General features: G+C 45.3%; 1 protein-coding gene across 1 annotated transcript in view; it reads left to right on the top strand.

Annotated features, from left to right (window-relative positions):
* The window catches only part of CCDC61 (coiled-coil domain containing 61), a 637,121-nt gene that overhangs the window by 290,471 nt on the left and 318,708 nt on the right, over positions 1–27,942 (top strand). The window contains exon 8 of the mRNA XM_069207713.1: positions 1,202–1,434. Within this exon, the coding sequence (XP_069063814.1) occupies positions 1,202–1,434 (233 nt within the window). The remainder of the gene's footprint in view (positions 1–1,201; positions 1,435–27,942) is intronic.

Genomic DNA, 27,942 nt, shown 5'->3' with positions numbered 1-27,942 from the left:
AAATGCATCTCGTAAAGTGTGATTTTACCTAAATGCACTAAAATTGCCTACTGCTAGCTGTTCTGATTCAAGCATGGGAATCTATGAAAGATTCAGTACTGGAGAAAAAATGTGTTACCTGTACACTGTGGTTCTCCGGTATTGATATCTTTCATAGATTCATATGCGAGCCACCTGCCTCCCCTTTTCGGCATACCACTCTTATACCTCATGAATAAATAAAAATATTCACACTGTTGCTTGAAATCTGAGATATGGAGGCTCTGCATGGGTGAAGTGGTCATCGGTCCAGCCTCCTGCTGGCTGAAGTTTGAGTCTATTAAAACAAAGTGAATTGGTTAGCAATGTCACTTACTTTTCTATGGCCTGTCAATGTATTTTTTAGTACTGTTTATTTTAAATACCGTCGGGTCCCACAATGACGAAGGGGAAGATTCAAGCATGTGAATCCATGGAAAGACATCAATACTGGAGAGCCACAGTGTACAGATAAGTAACTAGTTTTTTCAAAGGGAAAGTTGGAGACCACATTACACGGTAGACTCTTACCAACGAGCGGGGAGAAGCTTCTAGGGAGTCAGTGAAGGAAAATTATTTGGGTGGAATGTGATTAGGTCTTTGGTGTGGGATGATTTAGTAGCTGCAAGAGGTATTTTGATATAAAGCCTGTAAAAGTCAAGGTACTGTGGGTTTGAGATTTATTCTGCTCGCAGAAATATGTGCACACTTCTATTTTAAGAGCGCCACAACATGTGCGAGTTTCCCTATGGTGTTATTATGATTTGAGCTTAGCACTGGTGTTCATTCATTTTTCCATTAGTATGGTATTGCAGATTTGCATATGCAATAATAGATTTGTTGAATGTTAATTGCGTAGATTGTTTCAACATTTATTACATCAGGTTAATTTTTATCATGTGCAGTATTAATGTATTGCATTGTCAGTTACACCTTTATTGCATACACAGATTATCTGAATGCTTAATGCATCAGTGCTTGAGTGTTTATAATAATGGGTGTTTAATCATCTATTCTATAGATCGAATCTTTACCTTTTGCAATCTATTGCTTGTTTTTCTGATGTAGAGATAAATAATAATTGTATTGATAACTTGATCATTTACTATGTTTTAAGTGTTTCAAATATTTTATATTTGCATGTTCACTTCAAAACTTTCCTGTAATCATGTTATCCTTCAAGGAAGGTGACCCCTGTTGGACCATCACCTCAGAGCCGTTCTGGTTCTGGCCTTAGTGGAGTTCATGGATCACATGTTCGAAATGGCTTCCCTGTCAAATCCAAAGACATTAGAAGATCCACTTCACAAGAGCGCTCCACATCCAGAGAGAGAGGAGGTCACTGGTCTGCTGCATCTCGAGAGGGACGGAGTGGGAGTTTGACAAGGGTCCCACGATTGACCCCTTCACCTTCAGGTAAACATTTGACAAGAACACTGTATTGTGTAGGTCTTTTCTTACAGATATTCACAGACAGTTGCATCTAGGAGCAGTTTGTGTTGTGGATACGGGAAATTTTATTTAGTAGACCTTTTTGGCATGTGCACACTGGATGTGTGCTAAAATCAGAAGTGGCTAGACTGTGTTAAGTTTATTAGCTATGATGTATATTTGAGATGGAAATTATAAGACGTGCATTGGATGAAGGTTTTACTGAAATTGGAGGAGACTCTTAGTAAACAAATATGCAAGTACTGGGTTTCACTTGCTGGCTTACCTGTCCCTCTGTTATTGAGATGTAATCTTTTGAACATGCATTTCAACTTTATGAAAATAAATTGATGGATGTAAAGTCTACTTGTGTTCCTACAACTATGTGTAATTGACTCAGTGACCTTGCAGTGTGTGTGTGTGTGTGTGTGTGTGTGTGTGTGTGTGTGTGAGATGTGGAAGTCAGCAAGGTTATAGTGTTGTGTGTGTGTGTGTGTGTGTGTGTGTGTATTTCTATCTCTCTCTCTCTCTCTCTCTCTCTATATATATATATATATATATATATATATATATATATATATTCACACACACATCTATTTGTCGCAGCTTTGTATTATTTTGGTTGTCAGTAACCCAGAAGAAAGAGACTGTTCTACTGACTCGGGTGGCCTCAGCTTTCATATTGGTGACACACCTTGCTGTTTCCTCTCTTTACTGATCATTACCTGCTAAGTGGGGTGTAGTGTGGATGTAAGGCGCAGACCCATCAATGGGACTGCTGACATCCTAGATGGAATGTTAGAGATCAGCCATCCCTCTTCATGCCATTAGTCTCCCTTTTGAACCTACCACACCCAATGTTAAACTGAGTAACCATCCTTGTGCCAGTTGTTTCTCAGTGGGCAGTCAGTCTTCGCGTAATGCTATGATACCTGCATCTGGTCCCTATTGTTGCAGAATGGTAAATGCCTGACTAGTACATATATGCAGCCTTAGGATAGGTGCCTATGCTGCTATATCCTAGCAGGACATCTGGGGTGTTTGAGTGTGAACACTATGGTTTAAGGTATCTGGCATCCTGTCCATCCCATTTTCTTTTGTTGAGTATCCATAGCAAGATATGTGCAATGCCAATACCAATCGAAGCTCATCCCCTTAGTCTATCCTGTTGTGAAACACCTTCTTTCAATGAACTAAATGCATATTCTTGAACCAACTTTTTTGAGTTGATTACATAGGTTGATTACAAATGCCCATGTTCTCAAAAACATTACTCCCTTTCCCCACTGGGGCATCTGGGAACATCTAGAGCTATGGTTGTATGTGCTTGACTTTTATTTCCTGTTGAAACTTTGTGTTTGTAGTATTGGTGGCCACATACCCATGCTGTGCATACTCCTCCCATCTTGTGTTTGGCTCAGACAATTGCAAGTTGTTTTTCTTCAAAGAGGCTTTCAACTCACATGACGTGTTGTGACTCCTTCTTTAGTCTACACCTTGCAGGGGTACCAAATGTATGCTAGATGTTTTTCCCCAACATTTGATCTGGCCGTACACCGAGAGAGTTCTGAGGCCAACGTTTGTTTTCAAATATTTTTTGGGACCACACTGTTCAGAAATTAACATGCTGATTAGGAAGAGCAGTCTGCTCTCTGATAACTACACGTCAGTGTACTCTGCTGGACACCTTTTGTAAACTGCTGACTATGATTTGAATACCCTGCGGACTGGGGATCTCTCCTTGCACTTTGGGAATCTCAAGTCCTTCTTCATGGCCTGCACTGGAGAATGCAGACTGGAAAACTGTGCGGAAATAGAAACCCTTCAAACACTGCCTGAGATGCAATTCATAGTTTGTGTGGTTGGATCACTATATCTGCAATCTGTGCCTCTAACACGATTGCAGCAATACCTTCTGTGAGTCCTTCCTCATCTTCTGTGCCAGGAAAACCTTGATTTACTGGGGAGAGAGGCACTTGGCACACTGCAAAATGCACCAACATCTGTTCTCTGAAATTCTGAACATTTTAGTTTGAGGATCCCTCCAGGGCCAAAAAATGAAATAGCACTGATTTGACCAGAATCCTGGTGGTCCATCCAATACTCAACCCAGAGACAATATCCCTGAGAAAGTCAGAGAGAGTCAGAAGAGGATTTCAGACTGGTGCTGAGGACCATTGCCCCTCGAACCAAGAAGACACACAGGCCCTTAAGTACCATGCCAGTCCTTGAGAGCCATGTGACTAAACTGAGGTTGCACAAAAATTCCAATGCTGAGGTAAAGCACTGCTCCCATGGGAGTCAGCCTTCGAGACCAGAGCATGGACAAATGAAACAACCACCTCCAGGGCCTCTGCCACCTTCAGTCTCCTGTCAGCACCGAGCGAGGGCTTTAGAGTTGAACAAGCCTGCGCCAGAGGGAGTTGAGCCTCGTTTACAGTTGAGCTCTTCTTGATCCATGGGCATGGAGCACCCTTCCCTGCACTCAAATTCAATGCTGAAGGCACCACTGAAGTCGGCTTTGAAAGTCCAAAAGGCACTGAACAGTTTTTCGACAACTGGACTCGACTAATCTGTGGCAGTAATACTGCAAGAAGAACACTGTGCCTGGCACAAGTGTCTCTTCATGCATTTCGTCAGTGTAAGATCTTGGCGAAACCAGCACCAATAAAGCTCTCAGATGCACGCCCTCAAAAGAAAAGGCTCGGCTTAGAAGAGAAACTATCCTGAGACCCCCTACAAACCCAGCACTGACAAAGCTCAGAAGCAAAGGCTCAAGCCATAACCTTCTTCACTGCCGTTTTCACCACTACCATTACCTCCTCCACAACACTCACGCACACCACCTCCTCTACCTCCACCAGAGTCACCTGAGGTGTGCACACATACAGTTTCTGACCCTGACAGTACATATGATCAATGACACTTTATGACCATCCCTTGGGCACAGGCTAGGTGATGACCCCTGGGAGGATTACATTGTTAGCTTCCTGGGCAATCCTCATTTGGAGCACGTTTGAGAGAAGTCATCCCCACCAAATGATAAAAGGGCCTGCCTTGAGGGCAGCCAGAAACCACAAAGTAGACATACATGCACTGCAAGACGAAGGGGACTTTGTAGTGGAGACCATTTCCAAGTTTGCCTCACACAATTTTAAGGTGTTAGTAGGGGCTTAGATGGTGACAAATGGCTCAAACAGTGTGCAAGAAAACCTTTGTCCAAGCCATAGACAGTGAGGCTCTCTCCAATAAAGAGAGTGTAAGATTAGAAGCTGTGGCAGAAAAGTAGCAGTAGGGGGTCCAACAAAATTAGTACCTATTCATTTTTGTTGGACTCCTCTCCAGTTACCAGAGGATTCAGTGGGAGGACATGCTTGAAATCATCAAACATTTCTCAGATGTGTCATAAAGAAGGTGGAGGTTATGGTGACCAAAAACAAAATCATCTTGAATGCCAACATTTGTTGTGAGCACAATGAAGTGGACACAAACTCCAGGACCATTAACATCTGTTAGAGACTTCTAGACTTTTTTGAGCAATTCCCTGTGTGCCCGTAGGTGGCAACGTTCAGCTCTGCATAGTGTTGTCCGTGCTGGAATCTTGCGCAATGCCTATATAGGTGGCACCCCTGCGCGCTGACCTCAGTTCCTTCTTTTAACGTACCGTAAGTGCAGATTCGAATCGAGTTCCCCTCAGTCATTTTTTGACTAACTTAGACCTTTATTTCGAAACCTAGTGTAGTTTTTCTCTCTTTTTCCAAGATGTTCCCAAAAAACCCACCTGGTTCAAACGTTGTGGTGTCTTGTCAGCGACAAATGTTTGCGGCTAGATACAGTCTCTGCCAGATAACGCATTATTGAAGGTAGTTAACTTGGTCACTAGTGTCCTCCTTAGAAGACATGTCTTACTTATCACTAGCTTTAAACTTGAAGTCCAACAGCATATCCTCAACCTCCCATTTACCGTGGATCATCTCTTTGGGCCCCAGGTCGAGGAGATGCTAAAAAAGATAAAAAAGGACACAGTGGTCGCTAAGTAGATGATTGCCCTGCAGACTCCAGCTGCTAGAGGCACTTTTTGTAAGCAGCCAGGGGAGGACTAAGGCTACATTCACAGGCCAACTGCAGTTTTATCAAAGACATCAGCAAAATGTTTAGCAACAGGTGGTCAGGGGATGTAGCAGAGGTACATACATGGGAAACGGGAAAGGGCACAGAAGACTTTGATAAAGGAGTTCCACCTTGAAACAGTCATTTGCCCCTTCCTATTTCCCTGATCACAGGGCACCTGTCGGACAAGGTTGCAAATTTCATCCTTCACTAGGAGGAAATCAAATAAATTACATCAGGCCAGTGGGTGCTAGTAGTGGTCCTTAATGCTTATTCCCTAGAGCTTCTCACCACCCTTCACAAAGTTCCACCCCACAGAGACGTCCTCAGTCAAGACCTCTTGTTCGTCGAAAAAAAAAAAAGGCAATAGGGAGGTTTCCTCTACACTATCAGGGGATAGGACTATACTTTCTTTACTTCCTCATTCCCCAAAAAGAAGGCTCATTCTAACCCACTCTAGACATCAGTCTCTCAACAAATATATCTTGTCAGAACACTCCCATTTGACAGCTCTGCAGGATGTCATTCCTCTGCTCCAGCAAGGTGACTACATTAAGGTGCTTGACCTCAAAGAGGCCTATTTGTGCATACCCATCCACCCTTCCTACTGCTGATATCTTTGCTTTGTACTAAACATCACCATCAGTTTAATGTTCTTCCTTTCGGGTGTACCACTTCTCCAAAGGTGTTCATGAATTGCTGTGTAGTGGAGCTTCCTGTTTGTGAGATGAAGGTGTACTCATGTCTCCCCTAGCTACATGATTGACTGATCAAGAGCAGCAGTGTGTAGCAACAGCCAGCAGTAATTTCTCCGCTCCACAGCTTGGGATTAAGTTGAATACTACCAACTCCCACCTGAACAGATCCAGCCCTTCCTGGTTTTTGTGTTGAATGCCTTTGCAGGGAAAGCCTTCCCCCCAACCACCCGTTGGTGTTGGCAGTCCAGCAGCTACTGAATTATTCAGCCCCATTATGTGCACACAGTCAGGATCATGATTTGTATGCTAGGAATGATGGCTTTGTGCATTTCCATCATACTGGGTGCCAGGCTCCTCATGCACCCTACACAGGAATGCCCCTTAAGTCTGTGGTCACAAGCGGTAGGTTAGTTAAGGCAACCACTCACTGCTGTCTGCAATGGTGGACAGCAGCAACCTATTGCATGGTATGCCTTTCTCAGACCCACTCCTGCAGGTTACCATTACCACTGATGCTTTCCTCACAGGTTGTGGAACACATTCCGATGCCATGGCTGTGGATTGTGGCCTCTCACCCCTGGGGCCATCCCTTTACTTATCTGTAACTTCTGCCTATATGCTTAGCTTTCAAAGCCTCCTTTGGGGTTGTTGGTGGAGAGTAGTCCTCATCAAGTAGGACAGCCATGTATTTCTTTCAGAAACTGAGTGTGCATAACCCTGCAGCCACTCAACACACCAGCACCCACAGTCTAAGGGGAGTGTACTGTGATTAACTTGTCAAAGTTTATTTGCTGATGTTTTTCCTCCTCTTCCACTCCTTCTATACATAGTAAAGAATATGTGTCTGACCCTCATCCCGGTGGCTCCAGTGCTTCTGGAAATGTCCATCAGCCCACAAAGGAAGCCTCCACTTAGGCCAAATCTTCTCACTCAGAGACCAGGCCAGATTAGGAACCCAGTCCCCAGCCAACTCAAATGAGCAGTCTGGTACCTGAGGTCCTAGAATGTGGATACTTGAACTTCTCTCAGGAATGCCTGACTGTAAGAGATTTGATTATTATTTGGGGGTGATTACACACTTCAAGGAATAATAAACCCGCAAGGTCAGTAAATTAATCTGAGTTCAACCCTCATGTAGCTATGGCACAGAATAAACAGGCTTAGTTAGGGCGATGCTTAAAGCATTTATCAAGTACTGAAACAGTAAAAAAGTGAAAATGCAGTACAATGAAAAGTGTAATAAACATGTTCATCTAGATTCACAACAGAATCTTCTACAACACCATTGTCAGAAATTACTCAATTTTTAGATTCCCAGCTGATGAATCTGGTCTGCTCTTCTTTGGCAGTAGTCAGCATGATGTCAGTAATCTCCTTAATGACTATGGGCCTTATTACAACTTTGGAGGACGGTGTTAATCCGTCCCAAATGTGACGGATATGCCACCTACCGTATTACGAGTCCATTATATCCTATGGAACTCGTAATACTGTAGGTGGTATATCTGTCACATTTGGGACGGATTAACACCGTCCTCCAAAGTTGTAATAAGGCCCTATGTGTTCCTTGTACTGTAGATGGCTATATCTTTTTCCTGGCCTGTATATTCTTCTACACTTCTTTCTCCTACTATGTTCTCTTGTCGCTCTTACACCCTCCTCATCATCACAGCCTCCTTTGACATTACAACCTCAGTTACTGATTTCACCATTGACGAAGATATTACTGTGCATGCCTATATCTGTGCAATCAATAGGAATCAGAAGTCAAAGTACTGTCATTTCCAGCAAAGGGTTACTTTAATTCCTCTTACAGAAGAAACTTCTCCTACAAGTGTGTCTTTAGAGCCCCTCAATCGCCCATGGCCTGTGGAAATGGAAGTAGCGGACAAATCAAAGAAAAATTACTACAGTTCCGTTAATAGTTCCACTTAGTTAAAGGTCAAGTTGACAAAGAAGATTATGGTGGCCATTTTGACATTGATGGTAAAAACCGCCTACCGCCATAGTGACGGCCGCCAAAATACTGCCACCGTGGCTACCATTCGTCCGCCATTTCATGAGCACTACCGGACCTCTGCCACAATAAGGGCGGAAATTCGGCAGTGTTCATGATGGCGGATGGTGGTAAGGTGCCACTACTACCACCAGCACGGCCACACCAGTTGAACGCCACCAGCGGTATCATGACCTGTGATACGGCCTGGCAGTGTTCTGCTGGCGGGGCGCTGCTGGCATTAGCAGTGCCCTTTCCCGTTCCCTGCCAGAAGACCTCCTCGACAAAGGTAAGTCGGACTTCCAACAGGGGACTGAGGTGGTAGGGTGGAGGGTGTTTTGTGTGTGTGTCTGAGTGTGTGCATAAATGTGTGAGTGAGTGTGTGAATGGGTCTGTGTGTGTTGTGGTGTTTGCATGGTTGTATGCTTGTGAGTGAATTTGTGTAAGAATGGTGAAGTGAGTGCATGTCTGCATGTCAGTGTGATTGTGTGTAAGAATGTGTGCGAGCGTGTCTGGAAGTATGCGTGTATGAATGCGTGTATTCCAGTGTGTATATGAATGTGTGTATGCCAGTGTGTGTATGAATGTGTGTATGTCAGTGTGTGTATGAATGCTTGTATGCCATTGTGAGTGATTGGGTGTATTGGTGGTGCGTGTCTGCGGGTGTGTGCATTTATGGGGGGGGGGGGAGAGTGAGTGGATCGGGGGGGGGTGTGAGTGTTTGAATCAGGGGTGGGGGGTGTATGTGAATGTCCGGGGAGGAGGGGTTAGTGTGTGTATGGGGTGGGGCTTTGGATGGAGGGGGGTGGGGGGTGTCAGGTGTGTGTTGGGGAGGGGTGAAGGAGGTGCCTACCGGTGACAGGGAAGGAATTTCCTGTCACCAGTAGAGCCTACAGCCATGGTTTTCGTGGCATTGCTAACACCACGAAAACCATGGTGGTAGGCAGGCTTATAATGCCGCCGCCTGTACTGTGTCGGCCGCCGGGCTGTAGATTGATATCTCCGGCCCGGCGGCTGATACTGCCATGGTGGTATGAGTGGAGAAGTGGCGGGTTGACATTCTCATAATGTGGCGGTATGTACCGCCAGCCTGTTGGTGGTACTACCGCTACATTTACTCTCACCGCCGGGGTCATAATGACCACCTATATGTCTTAACAATTCCTAAGTCAAGTGAATGGAGATGATCCATAAAGGGACACCACCAGTCACCTCTCCCTCCAGGTCCTGGAAGACCACCAATTTCAACTTGAACATTTGGAGTTTGGCCATAGATAACTAATATCCTTATTCCTTACTACCAGGAACCATCGATGCTGCAGATTCCTGTAGACCTGACTAGATACTTTCTGTGGGACAACCGCATGGCCTCTGGTACGGTCTGTCACTCCACTGGCCAAAGGTTTCTCTTCCAGGGGATCCTCATCAATAGTCATAAACATTGAATATTCCCGCCCTTGTGCGGGGACCCCGGAGCATATATCAAATATACACATATTATACATGTGTAATAAATAATCATGCAGACTATCATGTTAAAAACAGGCTAAAAATGCTTTATTTCTATGAAGTTTTTTTTATTTATTTTTTATATTAAATACTACAATAGAGCATAAATATGTGCCCAAGCTCCTAAAACTAGGATTAGTGAAGTGAGCAGTAGCAAACTCTAGAGAAGAAATAGAAAAAACTGCATTGAAAAAACACTGAAGCATTCTTAGCCAATAGGCTGCATGCAGGTTAACACAGGAGAACCATAAAAACTTTGGCACCGTGCCTTTAAGACCCTGAGCACCTCCAGTATCCCACCATGCCTCAGGGGTGAAGGAAAGGTGACAGTTGGTTCACAGTTAGGTCAGTTCTTTTTTCCGGCTTCTTCTGAGAGGATCCTGGAGCATTGAGCTCTCAGTTTTTCTGAGTTTTTTCTCAAAAAAATTATTTAAAAAAGAGTTTTTCATTTTTCACTCGACAAATAACATCTTTGTCTGAGCTAGGAAGGTTTTTTCTGACAGAAAAATGCCTTCTCTTTTTGTCAAATGCCCTGCTTGTGGGAAGAAGGCCCAGTCAGATCCGCACTCTCTGTGCATAGTGTGCCTGCCTCAGAGTCACTGCCCTGACACTTGTAAGTACTGCAAGAACATGTCTAGGAGGACTCTGAAAGACAGAGAGAAGATCCGGCTTCATGGGCTTCAGGAGAGGAAAAGAACATCGTTCTCCTCACTTCTCAGACATCCAGAAGGCCATTCTCAGGAGAGAATGGCCCGGTCGACGTCGACAGGTAGGAAAATACCTGTTTGTTCACCGTCGACGTCGTCGCTACCACCGTCTCACCGGCATAGATCGCCGTCGACGGCGACACACCCGACGTCGAAGGGAACGGCGTCGAGGGAACATCAGAGCAGGGGCAGGTCTCCGTTGACGGCAGCCCGCCGATCGACGTCGAGCCATCGCCGGCGTGCCCGGTCGCCGCCAAAGGCTGTGCGCCCCCCGACGTCAGGACACACAGCGTCGTCATCACCACGACGGCACGAGAAACATCCGCCGTCAACCTCCCATCGCTCCACGTCGAGGCACACGACGGCGAGCAGGTCGAGGTCCAAGGAACGTCGTTCGACGTCAAGACATTCAACGTCGAGGCACTCAACGGCGAGACAGGAACAAACGGCTGGGCGCCCATCGACGTCTATGCAGGTTTTACCTGTCCCACAGGGAGCAGAACATCGCCCCACGCCAGACAAGGCACCATCTCCAGTGGTCTCCATACCGAGGGGCTCTTCTCGGTCTAGAGCGGCATCATCTGGGCATGTCTCGCCCATCAATCTATCTCCGAGATGGCTGGAGAGCCTCAACAGACCAGCGGCATCCCCAGATTCGCAGTATTCGCGAATGTATTCACCTACTGCCTCCCTGCCAAGAACGCCATCACCGACAGCCAGGGCAGAACGGGCTCGTTCAGCTCCTCGCCAACCGACCGCGAGGCCTAGACGCTCTGCTACAGCGTCTCGCAGCAGATCTCGCTCTCAACGGAGATCCAGGTCGCGGTCCAGAAGAAGATCACCCTCTTGGTCTTCATCAGGTTCTTCTGTCTGGCGTTACTCACCCACCCTTACAGATTCACCACCTGCTAGAGTCTCACCGGTGGATGATATTACCACATTCAACGAGGTGTTGCTAAGAGGAGCGCAGAAACTCAACATTGAGGTTCCAGAACCATCTACCTCCTCATCGGTCATCTTTGAGACTCTACAACAGAGATCAGCGTCGAAAAAGTTGCTGCCTCTGGTGCCTGGCTTGCTGCAGCCAACTATGGACACTTTTCTGGCCCCAGCCTCGCTTAAGTCTGCACCGGCTAGGATTCTCAAGAAATACAAGGCTCCAGAACAAGACCCTTTATTCCTTAGAAAAGATCCGCCACCGGACTCGGTGATCGTAGCTGCCGCCCGAAAGACCCACTCGGTGGCTTCTTCATCCACGGTACCCCCGGATAAAGAGAGCAGGCATTTAGACTCTCTAGGGAGAAAGATATGCGGGACGGCGGCTTCAGCAATGAAGGTCTCCAGTGCGTCTGCGCTCCTGGGCAGGTACGATCGTTCTCTGTGGGATTCCCTCAGTAGATTTACAGAAAAATTGCCCAGAGAAGACAGGCAAGATTTCCAGGAGATACTACAAGAAGGATGCCTGGTATCCAACCAGGTTATCAGCGCGGCAGCGGATGGGGCGGATTTGGCTGCCCATGGGTACGCACATGGTATCTGTGCGAGGAGATCTTCCTGGCTGAGGCTCACAGGCTTGAAACAGGAAGCACAGCAACGCATCCTGAATCTCCCATTTGCCGGGAACTCTCTATTCGGTGCCCATGCAGACGAAGAGATGGCCCGCATGAAGACCGAGGTGGATACCTTGAAGGCGGTGGGCCTCGAAAGAAAGAAAGATTTCAGGCGGAGGTACAGGCCGTATGATAGGCGCCCTTTCCAGCAGAGGGTTCAAACCCCTCATTGGTCGCAAAGGTCACAACAGCGACAGGGACGCTCTCTCTTTCAACGAAGAAACACAAGGGAGCGAGGGTCGAGCAGACCTCAACAGTCCACTCCGAAAGCACCCACCAAGCAATGAAATCTCGCTTCCCTCGACACTGTACACCACTCCGGTGGGGGGAAGTATTACGGCTTATCTTCACGAGTGGCACTCTATCACAAGAGACAAATGGGTGCTCAATATTGTCGAACATGGCTATTCTCTTCTTTTCAAACAGCCTTCACCACGCTTGCCACCAACCAAAGACAATCCATCTCACCTCAGCTTGCTACGCAAGGAGGCTCTCGCCCTCCTGAGAAAGAACGCCATAGAAAAGGTTCCACCTGCACAAAGAGGACAGGGGGTCTACTCCTGTTACTTTCTAGTGGCAAAGAAGGGTCGAGAGGGCGTTTTCAGGCCAATTCTGGATCTACGGCTGCTGAACAAATACATAAGGAAGCAGAGGTTCAGAATGCTAGCGCTTCACCAGATTTTCCCTCAACTGCATCAGGGAGACTGGATGTGCTCCATCGACCTGCAGGATGCGTACTTTCACATCCCAATAGCTCCAAAGCATCGGAAATTCCTGCGCTTCCGAGTAGCGTTACAACATTACCAGTTCAGAGTTCTACCCTTTGGCCTGAAATCTGCCCCAAGAGTTTTCTCGAAATGTATGGCAGTGGTGGCGGCGCATCTCCGAAGACAAAGGATATACATATATCCATACCTAGACGACTGGCTACTAAAGGCTTCTTCTCCGGAGCAGGCGAGAAGCCATCGGGACATTGTACTACGAGTTTGCGAAGCCCTAGGTCTTCAGGTCAATTACCAGAAGTCAACATTGACTCCAACGCAGAATCTTCACTACCTAGGAGCTATCATAAACACAGAAATACAAAAAGTGTATCCTTCGGAGGAACGACTATCCTCAATAAACAAGAAGTGCCAGGACTTGTTGAGAACCAGCGCACCTACGGCACGTCAGGTGACATCACTACTAGGCTCCATGGCATCGTGCATTTTTATTGTCCCAAATGCCAGACTCCACATGAGACCCCTCCAAGAGGCATTGGAGACCAACTGGAGCCAAAGAACAGGTCGCTGGGAGGACACGGTGCGGCTACCGGAGGTAGCACTTCAGTCATTGAGATGGTGGATACACAGACCTCACCTGTCAGTGGGTGCTCCGTTTCACCAGGTGCTTCCATCCGACACCCTAGTAACGGATGCATCTCTTCAGGGATGGGGGGCTCATCTGGGTCCTTTTCAAGCGCAGGGTCTGTGGTCAGACAAGGAAAAGCAGTACCACATCAATCTGCTAGAACTCAGAGCGGTCCACCTCGCTCTCAAGTCTTTCATACCGCTAATTCAGGGGAAAACTCTCTTGATACAGACGGACAATACAACCACGATGTATTACTTGAACAAACAGGGGGGAACGAGGTCCCTACCCCTATCGCGAGAGTCCCAAGCGATATGGCATTGGCTCCTGGCCAGAGGAATGTCAATTACAGCAGTTCACCTGCCAGGTCAGCAGAACGTGGAAGCAGACTTTCTAAGCAGACACCTGGAGGACGTTCACGATTGGGTCCTGCACGGCGAAGTCGCAGAATACATCTTCGCGCAATGGGGTCGGCCCCAACTGGACCTCTTCGCAGACGAAGTAAACAAGAAATGCCCAGACTTCGCATCCAGGTTCTACCGTCCAGGATCTCGAGGGAATGCCCTGTTGATCGACTGGTCAGGGATATTTCTTTACGCCTTTCCGCCGATTCCCCTCATTCCGGCAGTGATCAGCAAACTTTACAGATCCAGGACCAGAATGATTCTTATAGCGCCGCAATTGCCCCGACAATTCTGGTACACGGATCTCCTCAACCTGTCGGAAGAACCTCACAGGAGGCTGCCGTGCAGACCGGATCTTCTGAGCAGAATGGAGGGCAGGATTCTACATCCCAACCTACCCTCTCTGAGCTTAACAGCATGGCTCCTGAATTCCTGCAGTCTGGGCACCTAGGGCTCTCACAGGAGTGCATGAACATCTTGAAAGAGTCCAAACGACCTTCCACGCGGCGTTCCTACGCTTTTAAGTGGAAGAGATTCTACATATGGTGCTGTCAGCAAGGTCATAATCCCATACAGGCGCAGGAGGATGTCATACTATCCTATTTGCTTCATCTAGCGAAGTCCGGTCTGCAGGTATCATCTATTAAGGTACATTTGTCTGCTATTACTGCCTATCGCAAATCGCCTTCTCAGGAATCCTTCTTTACAAAACCTGTAGTCAAGGATTTCTTAGAAGGTTTGAAGAAAGTTTTTCCGCCAATTCGGAGGCCTTCTCCTCCGTGGGAACTGAACATAGTCCTGGCAAAACTTATGGGCCCTCCTTTCGAGCCTATCCATAAGGCCTCTTTACAACACCTTACGTGGAAGGCGGCTTTTCTAGTGGCCATTACTTCAGCGAGGAGGGTCAGTGAAATCCAGGCCTTGTCGGCAAAAGAACCGTACACGGTTTTTCATGACAATAGAGTGGTTCTACGAACTCACCCATCTTTCCTTCCGAAGGTGGTGTCAGAATTCCATATTAATCAGACCATTACTTTACTGACGTTCTTTCCCAATCCGGAGACTCCGGCAGAGAAAGCATTGCACTCATTAGACTTGAAAAGAGTGCTAAAATTTTATCTGGACAAGACAAAGTCGATTAGACACTCTAACCGTTTGTTTGTAAACTATGGTCATTTAAGGACAGGAGAGGCAGCATCTAAACGTACAATATCAAGATGGATAGTTTCTTGCATTGTTAATACTTATCAGCTAGCCAATAGACAATTGCTAGCGCGGCCTAAAGCGCATTCCACAAGGGGTAAAGCGGCTACTGCTGCTCTCCTTAACAATGTTCCAATATCTGAGATTTGTAAGGCTGCTACATGGAAGTCTGTCCATACGTTTACAAGACATTATTGTTTAGACTCAGATGCAAGAGCGGATGCCCAAGTGGGGCAGGCCTCTCTAAGAAATCTATTTGCGTAATACCTATCTATTCCTGCACTTCTATCGGACAGTCCGCTGGGTTTAGGGATGGGCTTGCTAATCTATTCAATGTTTATCACTATTGATGAGGATCCCCTGGAAGAGAAGGATAAGTTACTTACCTGTAAATCCTAGTTCTCTTCCAGGGGTATCCTCATCAAAGTCAAACAACCCACCCTCCTCCCCGGACGCACGTCTCCTAGAAGTGCAGGACAGACTGTGTTTTGAATCAGTTAGGAAAATTGTCACCGTAAAAAGAACTGACCTAACTGTGAACCAACTGTCACCTTTCCTTCACCCCTGAGGCATGGTGGGATACTGGAGGTGCTCAGGGTCTTAAAGGCACGGTGCCAAAGTTTTTATGGTTCTCCTGTGTTAACCTGCATGCAGCCTATTGGCTAAGAATGCTTCAGTGTTTTTTCAATTCAGTTTTTTCTATTTCTTCTCTAGAGTTTGCTACTGCTCACTTCACTAATCCTAGTTTTAGGAGCTTGGGCACATATTTATGCTCTATTGTAGTATTTAATATAAAAAAATATAAAAAAAACTTCATAGAAATAAAGCATTTTTAGCCTGTTTTTAACATGATAGTCTGCATGATTATTTATTACACATGTATAATATGTGTATATTTGATATATGCTCCGGGGTCTCCGCACAAGGGCGGGAATATTCAATGTTTATGACTTTGATGAGGATACCCCTGGAAGAGAACTAGGATTTACAGGTAAGTAACTTATCCTTCTTTACAAAGGGTATACCCTGCTTAAATTTCTTGGTGGGAAGGTGCATGCAAAGTACCACATACCAGACAGGAAAATGACTGTTCATTACAACTTCAGTGACCCCTCCCCGCAACCCCTCCAAAAACAAAAAAAAAACTGTTAAAGTCACACCATAACCTTTCAGATCTGGCAGGAAGGAGTTGTATTCTTGAATACAGTTAAATGTGTATTCTTTAAGAAACTAAGCCAGAGAAATGGGTTCCAACATCAAATGACTTATCTGTTGCTCAATCTACACAGGAGCTTTCCCTTTCAGTCAATGATTCAGCATATACCCCACTGGGGCATGGTTCATTTACTGCCATAATGAAGCAGATTCCCACTCCGGGGAAGAATCTACCACTCTGGGAAATTTCAGTGTTGAGGCAAGTGGCTTCTGTTGGCCCTCCAGTGTCACGCTTCCTCTGTCTGCCTTCTTTCATCATTTTAAGTTACGTCTCCCTTTTAGCCGCAAAGGCCTTGGGATCAACAGAGCAACTAAAGAATAAAGTCTGCCTGCGGCTGAGACGTAACATCAAGTTCAACAATTATAGTGACATCGTAATGGTCAGAAGATTGGCTTGGGTTGCCCCACTGCACAAGGAATGTCCTGGTGACTGTGTAATAGTCAGCTTTAGACACCTCCATGTGATGGCCTGATTATTGGACTTTGTACATGATGGTCGTTTGTCCCCATCCACTATTAAGCTTTTTCCTTTGCGGTATTTTTACTGGTAAATGAACTTAGGCCTGAAGGGCTTATTTTCTGTGGTGACTGCAGAGCCGCTAAGCTTGGATGCCAACATTTAATCCCTTTGCTCCGCTTGCTAGTTCCACTAATATTCACTGATGCACCAGCCCTAATTTATGCAACCTGGGCCGGGCTTCATGGAGCAATTGAGGGGGCCTGTCACATCAAAGACACTTTGCCATTGTCATCTTTCTCCTCTCTATAACTGCTTGCCTGGAACATTGCCGGGCGAATACTAAATTAAATGTGGAGTCTTGGACACATTTTATATGGCAGTGTGATGTGGTTTTACTTCAAGAGATTTGGTCAACTTGTGATATTTTTATGGCTGGTTATATTTGCTTTAGTAAGCCTGCAATTCCTTCTATTGTGGGTCGGGCGTGTGCTGGTCTCACAACATGGATCAAAGCCACAAATGATTCTACCACACCATCTCATGTATATTGTACTTTGATCCAGGCTTCTTATCTTTATTGGTCTGACAGTTTTATTCTGATAAATGTTACAATGTTGATTTTTGACCAGTTGTAATATGAATTTTAGAGTTCTATTTGACCTTATCACTTAACTAAGCACTGTGCACTTTTACGAGGGACAGCCTCTGAATAGGTTATTGGTGGGAGATTTTAATGCAAAACTGGGTTTCACGGATCTGATAAATTCATTAGATCCCAAGGCTGAGATGCTAAGGAGAAACTCAAGGGGGGGAATTTGTTTTTGCCCCTTGATCTTTATGACACATTAAGATCCTCAAGTTCTGGCGCTCAAGGGTACCTACCTTTACTGGTAGAGGTTGCTGTACAACGATCAACTATATTTTTGCCTCTGATGCATTGCCTAATGACATTTAGAAGGTTGTTGTTAACCCTCCGCTGTATAGTGACCACAACTCCCTTGTTATTTCATTTAATATGGCAGTGTGTTGTGTGCTTATAAGCCGATGGGGGCACAGGACTCCCAACCAAAAATGGTGGTCATAGACTTGAATAGAAAAAAAATGGATTTATGGACCTGTTTGAAATGTTTATCCAAAGACAGTTTGGATACTGTTTTTGTTTGTAGTATAACACAGCTCCCTCTGACCTAATTAGTGCCTTTGTTTCTTTGGGCACTTGTGTTAGGGAACTGCTGATTAAATCAGCTAGGAGCACTGTTGACACTCTTGCCCAATGGTTGAATCTGCGTGCAAACTGGCGATTGCTTCTAAAATTCATCCCCAGTGACAGAAGAAGTATACAGTATAAGGGTATTTATAGAAGGCAAAAATTAAATGTTAAGCAGGCTTATCCAGTATTGGATCTTTAATCGATTCACATGCTTGAATCATCCCCGCCGTCGAAGTGTGAGTCCCACGGTACCTTAGAAAAGAAGTACGTAAGAATAGTCATAAGCTATAATGCTAGCAAACTTAAACATATAGTCTATGTCCTTTTGAAAAAAGAACCAAACTTGACCTATGCCCAATCAGGTGCAAGCACCCTGTAGAATATTCCCAAGAGAGTCTCCTTCCCTCAGATTTTCTACCGCATGTCATGTGAAGGGAGTCTCTCTGAGCTCTGCTCAGTTTTATTTCCTCTCAGAACAAACTTCATACTTAAGAAAAGGTCTGATACCTCCAAAAAAAAAGTCCTTGTAAAAGGCTCCATGTGGATGCTCCACACAAGGATGGCTTGTACTACCTGTATTCCAAGCATCAGGTGAAGGACTGCACGATTTGTCGCACCTTTTCTGCTAAAACTCTGAGGGACAGGGAAGGAAAACTTTTATTTGGTCATGTACTTCAGGTGAGGATAGCGACATGGATCCAAAGCCTCAGAAAAGGTCTAGATCATCTGACCAGGGGCATTCTGAGAAGAGCAGAAAGCACCATAAATCACATCCTAAAGACCCTTTCAATGCCTTAGCAAGGTCAGCCTCCTCGCTGCCATCCTCTTAACATCGCAAAAAGGAGACTCGTCAACATTCTCCTCCTTCAGAGCCATTGACATCTAGAAAGACATCACTTCAGTTTAAGTGGACGACAATGACACTACCGTCCACAATGCTGTCAACGACCACCACAACGTCCACCTTCAGAGACATTGACATCGACGAGGGCCATAAAAACACCCATCTCTTTGGTAAAGATGAGTGACTGGGTGGATTTGACTTCGCCCAAAAAGAAGCTTCCGCCATCAACAACTTCTGAATTGTCACGAAGTCTCCTGCACCATCGACTATTTATTTGTCAACTAAGCCATTTTCAGTGAGACCCTAATTAACAAAACTATTGTTGGCACTGATGACGACACCGTCAAAGGCAACTCCGTCTACGGGACCATAACCATTGACCCCATCAGCGACAATATCGTCATTGACGGTAGCATTACCTTCCCCAAAGGAAGTAGTGCCACGACACACTGTGGTTTCGCCCTCTGCAGACTCTCCTGACCTCCATACAACATTCAAGATTTCTAAAATTTCCAGGCCTGCCTTGCGTCCTGATGGTACAACCCCAGTAAGGTATCAACTTTATTGCCTAGTCATCTTCTGAACTTGGAAGAGTCTGACAATGAGGGACCTTTCGATGACACACACAGTCCATCTCATTTGTGCGTCAAATAGCAGGCTGATGATGATGATGACGACTACAAACCGCAGGAATATGACCCCTATTATACACCACATGGGCATTATTAATAATCAATGCAACAGTTACGCAGTACAGTACCATTGCCTATTTCCCTAATTCAGGATCTACAGTCCATGCGTCAGGACTATTAGAAGAGGTTCCCGAATTCAGCTCCGAATCAACCACAACAATATTCACAGCCACAGTCTACTTCTCAGGCTACACCAAGAAGCATGCCTCTACCTCCAGCAACACCCAGATTCACGCCTCCCTCTATGATAGCGCCACCTCCCAGGATAGACATCACCTCCTCGGACAAGTAGAGGGAAGAAAGAGAGATCATCACTCCTTAACATCTTACTCACAAATGGGATGATCACTTAGCTCCTTCATCATCACCCTCACCTCCTAATCCATCGGTTTTTCCTCTTGAGGAGAAAGGAGGATTTCATAAGTTGATGGATAGGGCTGCCACATGTTTTCATTTGCCAACATCTGTCTCCCATTCTGATTGTTTTCTCCATGATTTGAAGGAGCAAGCAAGAAAATTGATAAGGGCTATTCCCATTGTTGATTACATTTGGAATGAAAGCCTGAAAATAATTAAAAACCCCGCCACAGTCTCTCCAGTGCCACCTAAACTGGACCAAAAATATAAAGCTATGGATGATTCTCCAGCCTGCTTAACAGGGCACCCAAAGCCAGACTCCGTCGTTTATCAAGCTGCCCAAAAGCGCTCTAAAATTCCATCTGCTCCTATTTCAGCCCCTTCAGACAAAGAGGGCAGGCGATTAGATAATATCGGAAAGAGATTCTTATCGTCAGCCATCACCATACCTGCAGCCAATACCTTGGCGATCTTCGAACACTACGACTGTCAGTGGTGGTCTGACATGAGTCCTTTCATCGACCTCATACTGGAGAATAAACAACCCGATGTACGGAAAATATTACAGGAGGGCGAGTGCACATTTGCGCACATCTGCAGAAGTTATTGATTGTACATTAGATATAACCTCCACAGGCTTTCGCCAGCTAGTGGGAGCAGCAGTCTTGCGCCGCCATGGTTGGCTAATGGCAACCTCATTTAGACCTGCGGTTCAGTCAAGAATACTCAATATGGCCTATGATGACAAAACCCGGTTTGGTAAGCACATAGATGATACTTACCATCAAGATGGTCACAGATACCGCCCGCTGTCTGGGTACACTGCATTATGAGGCAACCCTTTCGGGGAGCCAGAGGTTTCTCTTCTTTTAGAGGTACTTACCATAGGCAGCACCAACCACAATCCCAATACAGACCTACTTACCACCGATCTTACCGGGAACCACCTGCAGCGGCCTACATCAAACAAGGAAGGAGAAGAAAACAGCCCCCCCCCCCCACCCCCAAAAGGTCAGGAGGCGAACCGTAAACAATGATTTACATTGGGTGCCGGCTACAGTTCCTTTCTCCCCACAAACCAACAAAGGGGGCACAAATATTTCCAATTACCAACATCATGGAAACTAATAACATCGGACAAGTGGCTGTTGGGTATGGTAACTTTTGGTCATACTCTAGAGTTTGTGCTCAAACCACTGAATCATCCTCCAACAAAGAGGCCCTCACCTCATCTTCACTTATTAAAACAGGAAGTATCTCAAATGTTTTACAAGAGTGCAATAGAAAAGGTTCCCATTCATCAGAGAGGACTAGGTTTTTAGAAGAAGTCAGGAGAATGGAGGCAGATTCTAGATCTCAGGCAATTAAACAAATGTCTGCACAAACAATCCTTCAGTATGTATGATAACCCTGTCAGATATCCTCCACCTTCTCAACAGTGGGGATTGCATGACATCATTGGATCTCCAAGATGCCTATTCCACATACCAATCCACCCCAGGCATCGCAAATACCTTCACTTTACCGTAGACGGTATCCATTCTCAATTCAAGGTCCTCCCTTTTGGGTTGAATTCAGCACCCAGGATTTTCATTAAGTGTCTGGCACCAGTAGCCGCAGCTCTGCGCAACCAAGGTTTTCTAACTTTCCCGTTCTTAGATGACTAATTACTAAAGGCACCAGCACCGCCTCAGGCCTTCAAAGCAAACAATGTCTGCCTTGCTTTATTTCGCAGTCGAGGCTTGATTGTGAATCATCAGAAATCATTCACCATCCCAACGGTCAAAATGGTCTTTTTGTGTGCGAAACTCGACACAGACAGAAACAAAGATTCTTTCTCGAAAGAAATGCAACAAAAGTTGTCCGATCTATCTCTCACAATTTCCAAAAGAAAGTTTGTTTCTGTGAGAACCTTCAAATCTCTCATAGGAATGATTTCTTCTTCAATAAATCTAGTGCACCTAGCACAACTAAAGATGAGGCCACTACAAGAGGAACTGCAACATCAAGTTAAGATCCAGTCTTAAGGGTCCTCCGAGAACTTGATCAAAGTCATACCAAGGATAGTAAAAACCTTGCAGTGGTGGTCTCAAACCAGGGGTTGACGTTCCTTACTCCAGTTCCTGGTTTCATCATCACAACTCTCTAGAGGGCTGAGGCAGTCACTTGCAAGACATGTGCATCCAGGGGTAATGGTCCAACTCTCAGAAGAAGATGCACATAAATCCCTTGGAGTTGAAAGCCATCTTTCTAACGCTCAAAGCTTTCCTTCTTCGAATATCAGGATCATTGGTTTTGGTCCGCACGGACAACAGGACAAGCATGTGTTATGTCAACAAACAGGGAGGAAGACTATCTCTATACCTCTTGCAAGAAGCGCAACTTCTCTGAGATTGGCTCACAGTGCACAGAATACCTCTGAGAGCAGAACATAAATCTGGTATCAACAACGTCCTCGCAGACTCAGTCAGCGGGGCAGACAACAGTTGCCATCAATGGGAACTTGATCAGCAGGAGGTGGACAGGATCTTTCTCTGCTCTCGACGACCTGCACTGCATCTCTTTGCCACCAACAAGAACGCCAAATGCCGCTTCTGCACCAGTCGATTTCCACTTCTGGGACCGTGGGGAATTGCCTTTTGATGTGATGGTTTGGTATCTTTGCATACGCTCCCCCCCCTTCCCGTTGATCCCCAAAGTTGTCAGGAAAATGAAAACAGAGTTGAAGACTCATACTAATAGCACCCAGGTGGTCCAGGCAGTTTTGATACACGGAACTCATTCTCATATCGGTGACCAATCCCATACGATTTACCAACAAACAGAAACTGCTAACGAAGAACCAAGGGCAAATGTTTCATCTGTAACCGGCTTCTCTCCAGTTGCACACATGACTCCTGAGTTCTATGAATTCCGAAACATGAATACTGATCAAGAATGTAGGGTGATACTTTCTAGAGCAAGGGCCGAAAGTACAAACAAGACTTACAGACCAAAGTGGCGATGATTCTGTGTTCGGTGCCAACCAAACAATTTGCACCCAGTAGAGGCTCTGGCAGAACAAATTATATCTCACCTCCTTTCACTCTCCAAGTCAGGACTCCTCCATGCCTCAGTTAAGGTTCACCTGACTGCAATATCTAGACATAGACGTTCTGCAAACGTACCTTCACTCTGTTCATCCAGACTCATAAAACAGTTTATGAAGGGTTTGTTTCACGCTTTTCCTCAGGTGCGACCACCTCCTCCTCAATGCCGTTCCAACATTGTCCTTTCTCAAATTTTGAAATCACTGTTCGAGCCTATACACAGAGCTGAACAGAAATTCCTCACATGGAAAGTTGCAACTCTCCTTTCACTTACCCCTACTAGGACAGTCAGTGACATATAGGCCTTTACCATCAAAGAGCCCTTCCTGATCTTCACTGATGGTTTGGTTCTTCTCAGGACGAACCCAAGATACATTCCTTAGGTTCCTACGTCATGTCACTTAAACAGACTAGTTATACTGCGAAAAATTTCCAAAATCCACTTACTGCAGCCGAAAAAACTCTCCACACATTGGATGTCAAGCAATGCTTGAAATTTTACTTTGATCGCACCAAACACTTATGTAACACAAACCAACTACTAGTCTCTTACAGTCAGGGTTGTGAGGAAACAGGAGTCACAAAGGCAACAATAGCCCGATGGATTTCATCCACCATACAGTTTTATCATTCAAAAACTAGCAAACCACTAACCAGACCACCTAAGGCTCATTCTACGAAAACAGTTTCAACCTCAGCTGCTCTTTTTGAAGGGTTCTCCTTGGACAAGATATGCCAAGCTGCAATGTGGCAGACTGCCCATTCTTTTGCGCAGCACTACTGTTTGGAATCAGTGTAGCGATTCAGTCGTGGGGTAGGCTGTGCTATGCCATCTATTTCATTAACGTAAGCCTCATATAAATGTAAGTTACATTGTTTTCCTACGAATGTGATTTCTTCTGTGCTTTTTCTTTACTACAGATATTCATGCATGCATGCATGTTTAATTTTCTTTGCAATTGTTCCTTATCACTTTGCAATTATTATCTTGAATACTACTTATGCACAGCTCTTGTATTGTTTGTATTAACTATATGAACTGATATGCTTAGACCCCCACTGTCAAGTATTGACATAACAGCTGTTTTAAGTACTGCTTGCTATTCAGACTCAAGCATGTGACTCTTTGAAAGATCTAATACTAGATAAGAAAACAAGTTACTTACCTGTAACTACAGTTATCCAGTATTAGTATCTTTCATAGATTCACATGCGACCCACCCTCCTTACCTGTGAGGCTCACCTTCCTTTTCAGTATATATTCTTCACTCTAGTGCTTAAACATTGAGGGAAGAAGCCTCTCTTAGGAGTATTCTAGAGGGTCTGGCACCTGATTGGTCATAGGTTAAGTTTGGTTCTTTTTTTTTAAAATGACATGTTATATGTTTAAATTTGCTAGCATTATAGCCTATGGTTAGTCTTACGTACTGCTTTTCTAGGGAACCGTGGGACTCCCATTTTGACGATGGGGATGATCCAAGCATGTGAATCTATGAAAGATACCAATGCTGGATAACCGTAGTTACAGGTAAGTAACTTGTTTCCTTACTCATGGAGGTTTGGGATCAGTTGGTGGATTCCTGTAGATGTAAAGATATTTTGGCCTTCTGGAAAACGGTTAAATCTAATAAGTTAGCCAAAGTGCCCATTAAGGATCTGAAGCAGATTTTTGGCCCACAGGGCTAGGTCACTCATTTTCAATCAGTTTATCTCATTCCCTCTGGCAGTGATGATGTTCACGGTGAACCTCCACCTTCTTATCCTCTTAATATTGCCTTTGATATTGCAGAGCTGTTGGCTGCCATTCACAGGCACCCTAGTAATAAGGTGCTGGAACCAAATGGGGGGTTCCGTTAGACCATCATAAGGACAGCAATGAGTTTGGAGCACCTCTCCCTTCCAAAGCTATACATGCTGGTTGTAACTCATGGACCTTAAACCAGAAAGGATGCTGTTCCTGTAGAGAAGAAGGAAAAAAAGGGATGGTTGAAACTTGAAATGTAACAGTAAACCCTATAGATGAGGAATTGGTGTCCTCACACACCCAAGTGGGTGTCATGCTTCATCGTAGGGCTAGCCCCTCGCCGGGCCGGTGCTTCAGTGCCCAATGGGCCCTGCGAGAGAGCTCTTTCTACGAGATCTTTTTGTTTCTTGCTGTAATGATGAATGTGTGTGTGAGAGTATAAAATGTGTGGGGTGGATTAAGTGGGAGAGGAAGTGAAATAAAACTGTCTCAGAGATACCTGATTCATTTTTTTATTTTATTATTTAATCTTTTTATTAAAGTACTCAAATGCTCAGAATACAGCTCATGTCAACATCACAACATGGAAAACAAGTTGCCTTTAGATGATAAGGGTAGAGTATTTCAAACATGTATTTCTGTTGGTTTGTGTTAGTTTATCAGTCCATCATTATACTTAGATCTTGAGAACCCATGTTCTCCCTCCGTGCTCTGAGTTACCCAGCCTTACCCTATGACGTGTAGTGTTCATAAACTTCTGTATCTACGACAGTGAGACCAGAATTTATCATATCGGTACAGCCCCTACCTTTATATATCTCCTCTTCGACTACTTGACACCAATCAATATAAAACTTCCATTCTCTCACGGATGGGAGTTCACTCGCTCCCCATACTTCTGCAATGTCTATTTTGGCTACTCCCGCTGCTAGCCTCAACCATGTTGTTTGGTGTCTGGGCCAATTTTCCTCCCCTGTGATATTTAGGATGAGCCAACTAGCCTCCAGTGTCACCTCCAGGCCTGTCACTCGAGTCATCACAGCTGTCACCTGGGACCAGAAACCCTGGATAATTGGGCAACTCTACAATATGTGAAAGAAAGTTCCCACAAGACCCCTCAGCTTACCCAGTTCACTCATTTGGTCACTAGTCCAAAGTGGGGTTGCGTTCATCAGTGTGTTTTCCCAGCCCAATGCCTTCATTGCCTTTCTCCATGTTTGAACCGTGGCCCGGGTGTGTGGGGGAAGCCCGGCCACCCTTTTCTTTATGTATAAGATTGCTGGATATACACTTTTCCCCCATAACTGCTCTATCTATCCTATACACTGGTTCTTCACTGCTGCCAAATACCCACTCACCCACAGTGGCCAACTGGGTCTCCCAATAGTTAGCCCGAATATCTGGGATCGCTAATCCTCCATCAAAGACCCCTCTCTGAATCTATGTAAGGCAATACGCGAGCTTCCCCCGTCCCAAAGAAGAATACACAATTCGCTGTTAATGTTAGTATATAACTCCTTGGGTACTGGATATGGCGTATTTTGTAGGAGGTATAGCTGTCGAGGGAGGGGGTCATCCTCTTGAATAGAGCTGCGCGACCCATTAGGGATAGCGGGAGCTTCCACCAGTGTGACACATCGTTTTGCAGACGATCTAATGGTGGGTAGAGATTTCTCTTAAGGAAAGCCTCTGGACTCCTTGTGATATATATTCCCATATATGTAACCCCTCTGCATTCAGGAGAATCCCACAGTCGGGCGGCAACGTCTGTTCTCCATCAGTCAGCGGGTAGGCCCAGGACTTAATCCCAGTTTATTTGATATCCTGAGTACCGTCCAAAGATATGTATAATATGTAATAGCCTGACAATTTAACTGTTTGGTTTTGTGACGTATAGTAAGATATCGTCTGCATATGGGAGATCCCTGCCTCCCAATTGTTCCCCTTTCTGATTCTCCATACTAGTGGATCCTGCCGTATCCATGCAGCTAATGGCTCCACCACCAGGGAAAATAGGAGTGGGGACAATGGACATCCCTTTCGCGTGCCTCTGTGGAGCATAAAGGAGCTTGATATTGCCCTGTTGACCTTAACCCTGGCCCTTGGTTCATGGTAGAGCAATCAAACCCATGAACAGAACTCGGTGCCAAATCCCAGTCTATTGTACTGCAAAAGGAAAGGCCATTCTATGCTATCGAAGGCCATTTTCGCATCTAGCGAGAGTACCACAGCAGCGTCTGCGTCCAGTGCCTGTGTCGTATGTAGACTCCCATATAATCTTCTAAGGTTAAGTCAGGTGCTCCTATTTGGCATAAAGCCCGACTGGTCCGAGTGCACCAAGCTTGTTATTGTTAACTGGAGTCTTTTACTCAGAATTTTTGCCAGAACCTTCGCTTCTAGGTTGATTAATTTAATAGGCTGGTAGAAGCTACACTCCATTTACGGCTTGCCTTTTTTGTGTATGTTATGTTATGTTATAATTCATTTGTATAGCGCATGGCTGCCCTAAGGCTTCCCTTATCACTACAATCATCGCCTCCCTCTGGTCTGGTGGGAGGTATCCCACCAACCTGATTCATTTTAATGCAGAGGTTCCCTAGACAGAGCTAAACTCAAATAAATGAGTGCTATTATGAAGGCTCAATGTACCAAGATAGCCGTAGTGTATGTTATAGTAGGGTCGATATGTTTCACGCCTGGAGGTCCAGCCAGACCTGTGGTGTTTCTTCGGGACCAGAATAATCCCACCCTACACCTGAATGGGATGTGAAATGGTGGGTGTTGTTCCCTAACAAATAAATACATAATTGAAGTATTTTTCAGCCTAGGAAAGATAAATAAAACAAATGAACAATGTCATGTTAAGCGTATCTTCAAAAGGCTCATAGGTAGACACTTGAGAGTAGTTCAGGTGATTCACTGGTGTCCTCATGCTAGACAAACCATGCGGAGAGCGCACCAAAGTCGCTATCCATTGGTAAGTGCTGGTGCACAAAGTACACCAGGCAGATGACCAAGTGTGTAGACTTTGAATACACAGTCAAACAATACAGACCAACAACACAAACCACACAGAATAAGAGTTCCCATTCCCATAGGCGAGGGTAGTAGTCTTACCCTATAGGAGTGGTTTGTTGGGCCCCTTAGGTCACAGCCAGAGTTAGGTGCACTTCTGCAGTAATGCTAGATAATGAAGATATATGATTAAAAAATAAATGTGTCCCCCGAGGGCCAGGAGGTACACTCTCAGTGCTAAAACACATAGTACTCACGTGGTCCAGAGCGACGAGCATCC

This window comes from Pleurodeles waltl, chromosome 9 (assembly GCF_031143425.1).
Source record: "Pleurodeles waltl isolate 20211129_DDA chromosome 9, aPleWal1.hap1.20221129, whole genome shotgun sequence".
NCBI lineage: Eukaryota > Metazoa > Chordata > Amphibia > Caudata > Salamandridae > Pleurodeles > Pleurodeles waltl.
The sequence above is the reverse complement of the archived record's forward strand: the minus strand, read 5'-3'. Positions and strand labels throughout refer to the sequence as shown.